The sequence below is a fragment of the Trypanosoma grayi genome (assembly GCF_000691245.1).
Source record: "Trypanosoma grayi strain ANR4 Tgr_458_V1, whole genome shotgun sequence".
Lineage (NCBI taxonomy): Eukaryota > Euglenozoa > Kinetoplastea > Trypanosomatida > Trypanosomatidae > Trypanosoma > Trypanosoma grayi.
In genome coordinates this window covers 1-13,038 of record NW_008826077.1, presented here as the reverse complement: position 1 = coordinate 13,038, position 13,038 = coordinate 1, and the positions used below count along the sequence as shown (strand labels likewise).

General features: G+C 48.0%; 6 protein-coding genes and 4 non-coding genes across 10 annotated transcripts; all 10 read left to right on the top strand.

Annotated features, from left to right (window-relative positions):
* Positions 1–239: 239 nt before the first annotated feature.
* Positions 240–312, top strand: DQ04_tRNA068 (the record flags this gene model as incomplete). Its single annotated transcript has 1 exon — positions 240–312. It is a non-coding gene; the product is annotated as a tRNA-Asn (tRNA).
* A 3-nt stretch (positions 313–315) lies between these two features.
* DQ04_tRNA067 lies at positions 316–388 on the top strand (the record flags this gene model as incomplete). Its single annotated transcript has 1 exon — positions 316–388. It is a non-coding gene; the product is annotated as a tRNA-Asn (tRNA).
* Positions 389–509: 121 nt separating this feature from the next.
* Positions 510–581, top strand: DQ04_tRNA051 (the record flags this gene model as incomplete). The annotated part of the gene is made up of 1 exon: positions 510–581. It is a non-coding gene; the product is annotated as a tRNA-Trp (tRNA).
* An 82-nt stretch (positions 582–663) lies between these two features.
* DQ04_tRNA050 lies at positions 664–735 on the top strand (the record flags this gene model as incomplete). The annotated part of the gene is made up of 1 exon: positions 664–735. It is a non-coding gene; the product is annotated as a tRNA-Trp (tRNA).
* A 593-nt stretch (positions 736–1,328) lies between these two features.
* DQ04_04581050 (hypothetical protein) lies at positions 1,329–2,624 on the top strand (the record flags this gene model as incomplete). Its single annotated transcript, XM_009313676.1, has 1 exon — positions 1,329–2,624. The coding sequence occupies one exon, from the start codon at positions 1,329–1,331 to the stop codon at positions 2,622–2,624; it is 1,296 nt and encodes a 431-aa protein (XP_009311951.1).
* A 242-nt stretch (positions 2,625–2,866) lies between these two features.
* Positions 2,867–4,861, top strand: DQ04_04581040 (hypothetical protein; the record flags this gene model as incomplete). Its single annotated transcript, XM_009313675.1, has 1 exon — positions 2,867–4,861. The coding sequence occupies one exon, from the start codon at positions 2,867–2,869 to the stop codon at positions 4,859–4,861; it is 1,995 nt and encodes a 664-aa protein (XP_009311950.1).
* A 312-nt stretch (positions 4,862–5,173) lies between these two features.
* DQ04_04581030 (Na/H antiporter-like protein) lies at positions 5,174–8,794 on the top strand (the record flags this gene model as incomplete). The annotated part of the gene is made up of 1 exon (XM_009313674.1): positions 5,174–8,794. The coding sequence occupies one exon, from the start codon at positions 5,174–5,176 to the stop codon at positions 8,792–8,794; it is 3,621 nt and encodes a 1,206-aa protein (XP_009311949.1).
* A 358-nt stretch (positions 8,795–9,152) lies between these two features.
* DQ04_04581020 (hypothetical protein) lies at positions 9,153–10,322 on the top strand (the record flags this gene model as incomplete). Its single annotated transcript, XM_009313673.1, has 1 exon — positions 9,153–10,322. One exon carries the CDS (start codon positions 9,153–9,155, stop codon positions 10,320–10,322), a length of 1,170 nt encoding a protein of 389 aa, XP_009311948.1.
* Positions 10,323–10,614: 292 nt separating this feature from the next.
* On the top strand, positions 10,615–11,184 carry DQ04_04581010 (hypothetical protein; the record flags this gene model as incomplete). The annotated part of the gene is made up of 1 exon (XM_009313672.1): positions 10,615–11,184. One exon carries the CDS (start codon positions 10,615–10,617, stop codon positions 11,182–11,184), a length of 570 nt encoding a protein of 189 aa, XP_009311947.1.
* Positions 11,185–11,333: 149 nt separating this feature from the next.
* Positions 11,334–12,572, top strand: DQ04_04581000 (hypothetical protein; the record flags this gene model as incomplete). Its single annotated transcript, XM_009313671.1, has 1 exon — positions 11,334–12,572. One exon carries the CDS (start codon positions 11,334–11,336, stop codon positions 12,570–12,572), a length of 1,239 nt encoding a protein of 412 aa, XP_009311946.1.
* Positions 12,573–13,038: the final 466 nt, after the last annotated feature.

Here is a 13,038-nt window from a genome sequence, read left to right as displayed (position 1 = left end):
TTGGTGCTTTTTTGCATCAAAACAGAAATAATCTAACTTGATGGATACCGGTAAAAAATAAACTTTGCACTCTCTCTGCAGAATACGCTCTGGCGAGTTACTGGACCCTTCATCTGCGTCATGAACTTTGCGTTGGAAAAGAAGAGTGCAAAGGGCGTGTTGGTCGCTGTGGGAGCCCGTTTCTTTTACAAAGCGTAAAAAGTGGAGTTGTAACGCTTTTAATGGGCTAGATGCTATCATCCTCCCTGGCGCAGTCGGCAGCGCGTTAGGCTGTTAACCTACAGGTCGTTGGTTCGAATCCAACGGGAGGAGNCATCCTCCCTGGCGCAGTCGGCAGCGCGTTAGGCTGTTAACCTACAGGTCGTTGGTTCGAATCCAACGGGAGGAGCTTTTCAACCAAATCAGACCCTTGGTTTGCAACAAATCTTTTTTTTTTGCAGTTTACCATGGTTTTTTTTTGAGTAATTGCATTTATGAGGTATTTGATTCATTTCCAAAAAAAACACGTTGGGGGCTTAGCTCAGTGGTAGAGCATTGGATTCCAAATCCAGGGGTCGCAGGTTCAATCCCTGCAGTCCTCATTTTCACCTTTTATGAAAAAAGGTAATGGAGTATATTAGGTTTGCTTAAATTGAGAAAAACCTTGCCCCAGGAACTGTTGAAGGGGGCTTAGCTCAGTGGTAGAGCATTGGATTCCAAATCCAGGGGTCGCAGGTTCAATCCCTGCAGTCCTCATTTTTTCTCTTAATCCGCCGTTTGTTTCTTGAAACCCCGGCGCGCCGCCCCGCAAAGGCTCGCACTCAATATTGAACGAAGGGCCCCCCCCCCTCAAAAAATAAAAGACAGAAAAGAACCGGCGAGGAAGTTTTTTGTTTTGTTTTCTGGTTCGTTTCTTGTTTGGCCTTCGAGTCCGCGTGGCCAGCCGGCGGGGGACCTGCTCTGTTTTTTTTTCTTTGTGCCGGTCGTTGGGCTGGGGCTTTTTCCCCGATCTTTTGTTTTTTTTTTCTATGTGTGCGGAATGGGGTGGGAAGGTTGGGGCGCGTCGTTGGCAAGGACTGTTTGTTCATACGGGTAATTTTGGGTTTATGTCTGCGTGCGTCTGGGGTGGGTAATTTTTTTTCTCTTGTTGGTGAATTTCTGGTGTGAAATTTTCTTTTTTTACGTCTANCTGCGTGCGTCTGGGGTGGGTAATTTTTTTTCTCTTGTTGGTGAATTTCTGGTGTGAAATTTTCTTTTTTTACGTCTATCAATTTCTTGATTAGCAAACTTCCCACCCCGTCCCCACATCTGGAAAAAGAAAGAATTGGTTTTGAGAGCGTATCGATTAGATGCTTAGGAAGAGTCTGGTGGGCACTTTCCGTGGTACAACACGGTGTCTTGCAAATCTCCATGCGAGCGAAATATCAACACCAGATCGAGCTACAGTTAATTCAAAGAACAAGAAGGAGCTCAAATCACCACTTTGTGTTGAGTTGATAAGTAAAATGTCTTCCCAGGGATACTTTCCCATGTCACAGTTTGTCAAGGAATGTCTGACGCACCCACAACACGGATATTACTCTGCCAAGAAGCACGTTATTGGTAGTGAAAAGGCAGATTTTATCACCGCAGCGGAAATACCCTTCTTTGGTGATGTTATTTCCGCTTGGATTATGGACGCATGGCAGAAAATGGGGACACCACGTGTTCTTCACCTGGTTGAGCTTGGTCCGGGTAAGGGAACACTTATGAAAACCATGTTGAAGCAGATAAAATACTCCAATCCTCATTTACTTCATTTTTTGCAGATTCACCTTGTTGAGGTTGGAGCAGCTCGCATGGAAGAGCAGAAGAATTCACTTGCCGAGTTTCAAACCGCACAAAAACGGATAAAATGGTGGATGAATCTGGAGTCAATTCCGTATACATTGGAGCCAACTATATTCATAGCCAATGAGTACTTTGACGCCCTTCCAGTCGCCCAATTTCGCTACACGGAGCGGGGATGGGTAGAGACATGTCTAGAGGTTGATGAAGATCCCGCGAATGAAGCACATTTTCATATGGTACACGCCCCCTCTGGTTCGTTCTCAGCCTATCTTATACCTAATGATGTACGCACTAACGGGAAACTCGGTGACTGTATTGAAGTTAACGCAGTTGGTATGCAAACTATGGAATTGATTATGAAAAAAATGGTTGAATGCCAAAAAGCAGCGTTTCTTATCATCGATTACGGGAAAGATGAGCATATGCACAGTACATTAAGAGGAATACGTGGACATAAGTTTGTGGATCCTTTGCTTTCACCTGGTGAGGTCGACCTTTCGTCATGGGTTAGCTTCAAGCAGTTACGATGGGCATTGGAACGCTTGGAAACAGCTAGACAACACTTAAAATGGTTTCCTTTAATGACTCAACGCGAGTTTCTTCAGTGGGGTGGAATTGATATAAGACTTGCGCATGTCATTAAGGACGAAGAGACGAAGAGCGCCATGAAAATATTACAAAACTATCGAAGACTTATGGACAAGGAAGAAATGGGTGAAAGTTACAAAGTGTTTGTTGCACAGACGAGAAATTTTCCGAACGTCTCACCATTTTTCGAGGAGATGCCTTTGCCTCCGTTGACGACCGGGAGTTAGGAAGGTATTCTCTAACTCTTCTTTCTCCCTATTCTGAGAAGATTTATCAGTCTACGAGAAGACAGCAGGTATACGGTGTGTCAAAAAATGACTTACGCTTTTTTACATTCCATTATTGTTCCCTTGGTTTTCTGCGGAGGCTGGTTGGAAGTGACATCACCCCCTAGTTGATTAACTATTGTTCTTAAGAACTTTAGTGAAGAGGGTAGTTAAAGAGACCACTACCTTTGGCTTGGTTGTTTATGAGAAGGTACGCTTTCGGTGGAAAGGGTGGTAGTGTGGTACACATTGCTGCTTCTGGCTCATTTCATGGGTTTTCTCGGCTGGCCGTAGGTCCTCTAAAAGGACAATCCGATGCATCCCAATTCTTGAACTATACAGCTACACTGTTTCAGCAGCGTCACTATGCCATTGGGGCAAATAAGGTACTTCAATTACGAAATATTACTGAGAATACGCTTGCTGACACCCCTTCTGGGTACATACAAGACCCCGCAAATCATCCAAAACAAATGGTTACTTACCAGAGGTTATCTTCTGAGGCCCAGGCTGCCCTTGATGCATTGGAACGTGAAGAAGATCTAATGCAACGTGATGAACTAGCCTACAGTGGTTACACTACCATACCTATTCAGGAATGGAAAGAAGTCGTTCTTAATAGTCGCAGCACACAACAAGAGCTCGAGACGGCTTGCGATGGGCTCCAGCAAGCTCTCAGAGAGTTGGTGGGGCAGATTGGATCTACGGTTGAAAAAAGGTCAACCCGGCACACCTTGCATTCGCTTCTTGACGAAGATAGGAAGACGGTGAATGATGATGTATCTAGTGATCCTATTGTAGTTAGTGAGGATGATTGCAATCATGTACGATACGTCATTGCGTTGGCATTGCGAAGGCTGAATCAATATGACATGGCCGAGAAAATATGCATGGAGATTCTCTCTTCTGATCACTCAAACTGCGACGCTTTGGAGTGTCTCATAGAAATCTTCACAGGTACCGAACAACCAGAAAAAATCCATCTGTTATTTGACCAGTTGGAAAGGTGGGATTATGAAGACGAAGAAATGAGACCAAAAGACGGAAAGGATTCTCCTGATACTACGATTACCGAAACTGGCGGGAACAAACTCAAGCTGGTTGAAATGACAATGGTTCTTCTTACAGATGTGATAATAGAGGCAGCTTCATTGCACTACGTGGAGCATGGAGAAGGTTCGACATCACGCTACTTTCTCGAAGTCCTTTCTTCAATCTCTCGCTCCGTAGGGCCGAGATATACATCACTGCTTATAGAGTCTCTCTTTCGAGCCCTAGATGAACAGCACTTTGCTGCGCGTTTCAACACTTGTTCCAATAAAGAAACTGAAAATACAATCGGATTGGTTATCAGTTTTCTGAAAATGCTCTTGGCGAGGGATATGTGGGAGTTATCGGAAGACCCTGTAAGGTTCGAATTTCATCTCCTTTCTAAGCTCCATGCTGCACTTCGGTTTAACGGACGGAAACACGAAAGCTACAAGGTTTGTGAGCGACTCATAAAGTTGTATCGGAGTAAGTCTGCAAGGTATGACATTTCCACAGAAAAGAGGAAGGTAGAAAATGAGGAGGGCTTACTTGACGATCTTGAGCCAGCCTATAAAACAGCCTTTTTCCAGTATGTTGAGGATCGTGCTTTGGACTCACTGGTTGTTGGTAAACGTTTGTGTGTTCAGGCCATTGAAGAGTTTCCTGACGACGCATCTCCATGGGAAACTCTGGCACTTATATTGCACAAAGAAGATCCCATCAAAGGACTAGATGATGCCATTGTTGCTGCAAAAAAAGCCTTCTCCCTGGACCCTAGAAACCTGCGCATCATCCTTACTCTTGCAAACTTTTATAAAGCCCAAAAACGGTACAACCTTCATGGGATAATGATGGATCGTTATCGACGTTTAGACTACCTTCTTGAGTCTGAGGCAAGTGAGGAAGAGATCAATGCTGCTCTTGAAGAGATAGAAAATATAGATGAAATGATCCCTCGTGAGACAGAACCCGATGAAGTCAGTTTGCAGTCTGCCGCTATGCAGGAACATATGGAACGAATGGAGGTGGCACAAACATATAGCATGCCAATTGATAAGGAAGAACGGCTTTTTGGAAGGCAACCAATGTCAGTACCCATGCTAGACCCGTCGATTAACGCTGAGAAACCGAAAAGATTGGTGGACAATGAAAGAGATCTATGTGAATGAGACTGGCCGCCGTGGAGCTTAGGTGTTTTTTTTTTGTGAAAAGCTTTGGTGTCGTATTACTGTTGCAGAACACCCTTTTCAACTGCTTGTATTTTTTTTTCGTGCGTTTATTTTTGATGCAAGCTCAGGATTTCGTGTAAGCTTGGAGATATATGTATGACTGTATGTGCCTTGGGGGATCTTTTTTTTTTGTCGCTCCGCTTTTTTTTTGTTTTGTTTTGTCTTGTCTCATGGAACGTGCGCATACTTGTTAATCTAGCCTAAGGAAACAATATAGGGTCACGCTGAGCTTCATCCAACAGAAGAACAAATATGGACAGATCACTTGAAACGATTGAAGCCGCTGAAAGGCTTGAAGAGCTTTCACAGGATATTTTATTCCTCGTAATGCTGATTTTTTGTGGTGGTACTTTCTTCATGACGCACATGTCCAAAATACCTCTACCGTACACAGTTGTTTTATTTTTGTACGGTATCTTTGTCGGATGTGTGGCCCGTGTGTTCACCCCAGGTGTTGCCACTGCACTCGGCGGCATTCCACCGGATCTGTTATTCTACATCTTTCTACCGGTGTTGATATTTGAAGGCAGCTACGCTATGAATGTTCATGCCTTGCGTCGTGTATTCCCCCAAGTGCTGCTGCTAGCTTCTGTTGGTGTAATTGTCAATACTGGGTTGCTTGCCCTCGCTGTAAAGTGGTTCTTTGTGGAGTGGTCATGGTATGCGTCGCTGTTGCTGGGATCTTTGTTGTCCGCGACGGATCCCGTGGCCGTGGTGTCGTTGCTTAAAGGCCTTGGTGTGGACAACAGGATCACTGCAATGGTGGATGGGGAAGCTATAATGAATGATGGAACCGCGATCATTGCCTTCAAACTTCTGCTACCTGCTGCGCGTGTTGGCCGTGTGGAGGATGCCTGCTGGGTAATACTGTTGAGGTGTGTTCAGCTTGCAGTCTTACCTGTTATTATTGGGCCTATTTTTGGCTTTATAAAAGCGTATTGGTTGCGCCATACCACAAATGGATTGGTGAAGGCATGTGTTACAGTATCCGTCACCTACGTATCTTACTACGTGGCTGGAAATATTATAGGCACTAGTGGTGTATTAACACTTTTCTTCAGTGGAACATTTTTAAGTTATTACTGTCCTTCTATATTTCCTGGGCGGGAAGGGAACTTGATCCATGAAATATGGGAATTTCTGGTTCACCTCGGAAACACGGTACTTTTTTCACTGGTCGGCGTCATACTTGTGGCAGATGTTGTGCCTACGCTAAGGCTACAAGATGTTTTGGTTATTGTGAGCATGTATGCCGTGATGATTTTAGCACGATTGATCATGTTGGAGGTCCTTTTACCTATTCTCAACCTCTTTTCATATCGTCTGTCACAGCGGGAGGTTGGTTTACTCGTGCATTCAGGTCTTCGAGGTGGGGTGGCAGTGACATTAGCTTTGGCGGTGGTTCAGTCCCGAATAGAGGTAGGTGTGGAAATACTGAAAGTAACATGTGGAGTGGTGCTCTTGACGCTGATGATCAATGCCACAACAGCAAAAGAGGTGGTGGCCTTTTTGGGACATAAACGCAAGGAGCAGCACCGAATGGTTCAAATGGAGTACGCCGTTGAACACCTTGGGTATGTCGCTGAAAAGGCGTTGCAAATTACTAAAAGTAATCCATTTTACCGAAATGCAAACTGGAGTGCAGCAGAGAACTATGTAAAAGATTATCTCTGTAATCCATATGAAGAAATGAGCACCTTGAAAGAGGACGACGATGTCATTGTGAACCGGCTTCTTATGAGAGCGTTTAAGGCCTCTTTGTGGCGTCAGCGTGATGATGGTCTTGTGTCTGAAACTGTTGCTCTCACTATTGCACGCGTTGTAGCACGGGCCATTGATAGTGGACGTTTGGTTGAGGTAGTAGATCTCCGTGTGAGACAACCTTCCCCGGGAGTGCTAGTTAATGAAGAAGAGGAAGCGGAATTGATAGAAGAGAATCTTTTGCCACTTTGGGTGACGGTTTCAGAATTTTTTCTGGGGAAAGGGTACTGGAAAAAAGTGTATGTGCGCGTTCAGCAAAATGCATTCATGATTTTACTTTCATTTGCGCGGTGTCTGGCTGATGTTGGACCCATCAAATACCAGTATGCTAAAGACGGACAACAGGGACAACGCATTGAGGCGTGGGTAACATCACAGAGAGAAGAAGTTTACCGTGTTATACGAAACTTCTACGAAATATATCCCACTGCTACCATGTGTGTAGCTACCACCCGTGCGGTACTAAGGGCAGTGGATGACATTCGTAGGGAATTAGAAAAGTTGCACGATTCTCACGGCTTTGGCTTTAGGACTGTAACGGTGCTGGAAGAGGTTGTGCATGAAATGCACGAACACATACCAAACTCATGGGAAGCCCCAAGACGTAACAATGAGTTGGTGATTGCGGCCCTTGCAGCAACACCACTGGGCCGCGGCCTTGATCCTGAAGAAGTGAACGCACTAAGCGCTATGGGTGTCACAAAGGTGCTCAATGAGGGTGATGAGATCAAGGTAGATGACAAGGTGTTCTACATCGTTGTTTTTGGTTTCCTGAAGCCAAAACGCGGTCGATGGACGGCTTCCAGTGATGGTGAAAGCGGATTTGGAACCGTTATTGGTCTTGAAGGTTTTGTCATGCCACCACAGTTGCTTGAGGACCAGTTAAATCTGTGGGTTGTAACATCTGCCGAGTGTCAGGTTCTTTGTATTTCATACAGGTGTGTCAAGCCTTTTCTGTGGGAAAAATCATTCGATTCTGTTCAAGCATTCTGGAGAGCTGTGGCTGTGGAAACGCTTCTCCCGTCATTAGAGAAAATGATAACACTTCCATTGAATCTGGAGGAATCTTCACGAGTGCACTTGACAGCTATAATCATGGATGGAAAGCCGCTTATTGGCCCAAAGGAATGTAACACAATGGACTGGTCAATTCCGTTTCACTTGTGTTTCTATCTTCGTGGATCAGATACAACTGGTTTGTTTTGCAGCGGGCACACATCTCCCTGTTACATTTCGTCCCTCTTTGCCAGACAGCTGAAATGGGAAGATCCACAGGTTGTGTTATATGCTGTGCCGGTGAATGTGAGTGATAACGGTTACGTCCCATGGTCTCAAAACGCATCAGTCAATCGGCGCGCCTCTTTGTTACTGCGCAGGAGTTCTGTAGCTGAAGTGGACTTTGTTCCTCCACTGGAAACGGAGGATATTCGCATGGGGAACTCCAGCACGTATGCGGAGGCGGCTGATATCTTCAATGCCATTCTGCGTGGGCATATCCCCGGTGAAGAGGAGCCTGCCCCCTCTAGTATCCCACAGGACCCGATAGATTATAGCACCCCTGATGGAAAAGACGTCTGCGTCTTGCAAAACCCAGCACAGTTTGTTACAAATGTGCCATATGTAAATCAGTTGTTTCTGCGGTACGCATCCATGTTAGAAGTTCTCTGTATAGCTGCTTTTCGGTACCTTCGAATGCCTTCAGATCCTTTTAACGTGAGGAACGCACAGTACATCTCGGAGCAGGCGCTGGAATTCTTGATGAGTTTCTGCAACGAGCTCATGTTGTTATCCGCGGCGTTGCGTCGCTCTCATTGTATGATCTCGCAGCGAAGTTCTTCCTCTGCAACTCCTGACGCCGTTGCCAACGAGAAGGAAGATAATGAATTGGAGGATATGAAGTTGATCTGTAAGGTGATCATGTGGAACCGCACGGCAGCGACACACAAAGCTTTTCATTTGAAGTCTATGGTGCTTGAGATGAAATTGCTGGCCAACCGGCGCTTTCGTGGCCTCTCTGAGTCGTTAAGGGCTCTTGAGGAGGAGGAGCCCAGTTTAAAGGAGGCAGATTGTGTTGAGGAGTTGCAACGCGTTCTACTGGGTCTCAACCGGTGATCTCTTAATCTATGAAACCAGAAAAAAAAAACAAGGAATATAACACGGAATAAAATAGCACTAGGTCACTAATGAGATGTAAGCCAACTAAGTGATATGTGTGTGTGTGTGTGTGACTACGCCTTAAAGTTCTAAGAAAAAAAAAATGACGGCTTCAATGACTCGAGACACTGCAATTTGTAGCACTTTCTTACCGTTACCCCCCACGTCATCATCTAGGCGTAATTGGTGATCTGTCAAGTTGAAGAATATTGAAACAGTGCGTGTTATTCGTTTCTTGTTTCTGTGTTCTTGTTCTCCTCCTTCCTTCGTTTCTCCCATGACGCAAGCCGTAACAAATAGACATTGCTCACACACCATGGATCCTGCTGAGGCAGCGGCGGCGTATTTGACCTCCGTTTTTGAAAGAATGGGGGTGCCGTGCAGAGTGAGCAACACACCGGAAAAAGGAAAGCACGTTGTTGCAACAGCTGACATCCCAGCACAGAGCGATCTCTTCGAAGAGGCACCCATCGTGTCGTGGCCAGCGCAGAGTTACGTGGAGATTGGCATTCCCTTCTGCTCGCACTGCCTCCGGCAACAGAGGAAGATAGACGCGACGAGGGGAAGCAGGGGTAGGGGCACGTGGAGTACCTGCAACGGCTGCGGATCATTTTTCTGTTCAGACATCTGTGAGTCATCCAGCAGGACTGCGCATCGTATCTTGTGTTGTGTTTTGAAAGAGCTCCGGGAAGAAAAGGTAAACGCGAACCTTTGCACTGACAGTGTCGATGATACCCGCTACAAGCCCATCACAAAGGAGTCGCTGGCACGGTGTGTGGCGTGGATTGTTTCTCGCATTGCAACGAGCATCCAGCAGCAGAAGTTTAGTGGCAAGGTGCTTGGAGAGCACCACAACGAAAATGGAGAGAGTATTGCCCGGCAACTCTTCCACATTGCCACTGCGCCTTTTAATCGCCTTATCGACGTCCCTAGAGGCACAGAGTTCGCTGATGTGGATGCTGCTGCATGGTATCGGACCGTGGATGAGCTCCTTCGAGAGCCTTGCCGTGCTGCCCTGTTGGGAGCTGCTGCTCAACCATCCGCCGATGGCGACGTCTGGGCAGAAGAAATTGTCGATGCTTTGTTGCGTCACGACACCCTAGAATCCTTACTTGGTCAGATGACGCTTAACGCACAGGCGTTAAACAGTTTTCTCCTGTTTTCCCCTTCCAGTGGTGGGGCACCTTCTTCCGCTACTCCGCCTGCGGAATGGGTTCTAAAGGGCGGCGGCGTTTATACTTTGCAATCTGCCTTCAACCACTCGTGCCGGCCTAATGTGATTGTGAGTGCGATGGATGGTACACATGACATCACATTGCGTACACTCCGCCCAGTAAAGAACGGGGAGGAGCTCACCATCACGTACATACCACTCAAGGACACCACGCGTGAAAAGCGGCACGCACTGCTGAGGGGGTACTTCTTCACGTGCCACTGCCCTCTCTGCAAAGAGGAGGAGACGGCCACGGATGCTTCCAATGCGTAAGAGGCAAATTGCTTAAGAGTGAGTAGACGCTTTAGAAGACCACAGCCGTCAGTGAAAGGAAAAGAGAAAAAAATGAGTGTCATACTCTTGTTGTTCCGCTTACACTGTATGATTGTATTTTTTTACCTTTTTTTTTGGTTTATTGTATTTTATTCATCAGGCACCCGTTCTCTGCTTTATTCTGGCATCCACACACCAGCCGTATTCAAAACGGAAAAAAGAAAATGTGAAGTGTCTTCTCACACCTGTGTACTGCGGTGCTTGGGTTCTCGCCAAGACGTGTGCGCCATCGATGCAAGAGCTTCTCCTGATGGACAATGCGGCGGTGCTGTCGCGGCGGCTCGTCAGCAGCGGGCATCTTGCAACGCTGCGCCTTTTCCGCCGACGGACGCTCTTCGCCAACACGCAGAACGACCTGGTGGTTGGATTTGCAACGTCTTCTTTGCTGTTCGACGATGCGCAGGGCGACAAGGTCTGCGTCTTTGGTGCCACGCCGCGAGCCCTCCCGTGCACCGCCGCCGCCTTTTCGGACGACCGTAGTGCGTGGTCGACAGTTGTGCATCTCCCGCGACTGCACGACAGTGAGACGGCGGCAGCGCTGTCACACACGATCCGCGATCTGCGGCAAGGAGGCTGGGGTGAGGAGCAGGCGCAGAAAAAAGAGCTGGCGTCCCCTACTCATCTCTCGCCGCACGCCATTGCTGCAGCGTTGCGGCAGGAGCTTGACTGGCGCGTCGTGGCGTTGCGGTATACCAGTGTGTGGCCAGTGGCCCACTTGGAGTGTCTGGGCATGCTTCGGCAGTATAGTGCCGCGCCCGAGATGGTGCAACGTGTTGCGCAGGAAGTTTTGGAACTGCATTAGTAAGTAAATATAAGACACTTTCTATTCTCGGCTGCAGCAGTGATCCTCTTCTTCCCCAATATCCACTTTATTCTTTACTCGTTGACAGCTGCCTCTCCAACGCTTACTCACGTGACTAGGACGGCAGAAAGGGGGAGGCACGCAAAGGGATGTTGGGGGAACTTCCCCCTGTCGTGGCGTTGCCGTCAAATCCAGCAGCGGTCCTAGCGCCCGTTCCTTTATTCCTTCGCTGCAGAGGCCTCTACAGTGCGAGGACTGCAAGCCACGGCAGCGAGTGCGTGTCGCGGAAGCACGTCGTTAGTGGCCAAGCGGTAGGAGCTCCAGTAGTGCCGTCTCGGGCAGACACCACACAGCCGCAGTCGTCTCGCGTGGTGAGCGATGAAGTCGCACTACCCTCAGCCACCCCGAGGAACAACAATCAAGGGAACAAAAGCACAGGCAGTGATATTAGCAGCAGCAGCAAAATCGGGGAAGCAGCTGCTGCACTAAATGGTCACAACTTGGCTGCGCTGACAGAAAATGATGTGGATGTCCTTCTCGAAGTACTGGAGTCTCGCTACGATAAATACTCAGCAGTGAAGAAGCGGACGACGGAGCAGTACCTGGCTCGCATAGAGAATGAGGTTGATCGCTTTTTGTTGATTTACTACGGCGGAAGCTCCTCTCGGTTTAGTGGTGGCGTTGCGTCTTTCATAAGGAGCAAGCTAATGCCACAGTTTCCGTCGCAGCAGCGCGACACTGGCGGTAAGGGCCACTGTAGGAATGGAACCGGTGAGACTCCTGGAAACAGCGTCAATGGCACAAACATCAGCAGTAGCAACCAAAGTGGTGGACTGCCGACGTTGCAGGAGTCCTCTTACTCGGCTAATGTCATTCCATTCAACTACTTGGATGTTCGACCAGCAAACATGCAGTCCATCGCCGGTAATCTCGTGGTGCTTCGACACTGCTTGGAGGAGTGCTCCTCGCCTGGAAGTGCCGTGCGACAGTCGTTGGTTGACCCTATTGTCCGCGGTGTCTGGGACCAATCACTGACACCTCTAGAGAATAGTGCTAAAGAGCTCTTGAAAGTTGCACAGCAAAACGTACGCCCCCCACTGGAGTACTTACTTCAACAGCAACAGTGTAATGCTGAGCGAAAACGCGAGTGGAGAGCAAGGTACGACCGCGTCGTGAAGGCGTTACAGGACGACTTGAATTATCTCCGCACTATTTATGAGATGGACCGAGAGAGGGTAAGTGTGCCGGCGCAGGCGAGGCGAGATGTAACAGTGGGACTGTCAGACTACGTCCCTATCAGTGGACTGACCCTCTCTCGTTTGCACCGGCTGGAAAACGAACATCGAACCGTTTGGGACTTTTGGCGGACGCGGAGAGGGAACTTTTAATGTTGCGGTCCTATCCATGTGATTGCCCCCCCCCCCNCCCCCCCCCTTGTGCACTATCCTGTTATGAAGCGGCAGGCTCCTACTTCTGCAGGAATTCCATCTCTCCACTAATAGTGCTATGCATCTATTATTCTGGGCTGTAACAGTTGCCTCCGGTGTTCCGTTTTTTTTTGTTTGCATTACGTTCTTACAAGCTCCTGAGTCCCACGTGGAAGTAACCTTTCATGCTGGTGCGCCAGCGGCGTGGAGCGGAAGTGGTGAGCAATAACAACAACAACAGCAGCAGCAGTAAGTAGCAAGAGGCGAAAACAAGGCAGTGAGTGAAAGGGGTCGTAGATGCAGCGACTAATCCGCAGTCGCCGCAGGTGGAACCTCATGGACATCCGTCAGCGGCCGCCCACGCTGAACAGGCTGCAGGGCGTGCTGCAGCTGTCGCAGCGCCCCGGAAGTGTCGCGGAACACCGCC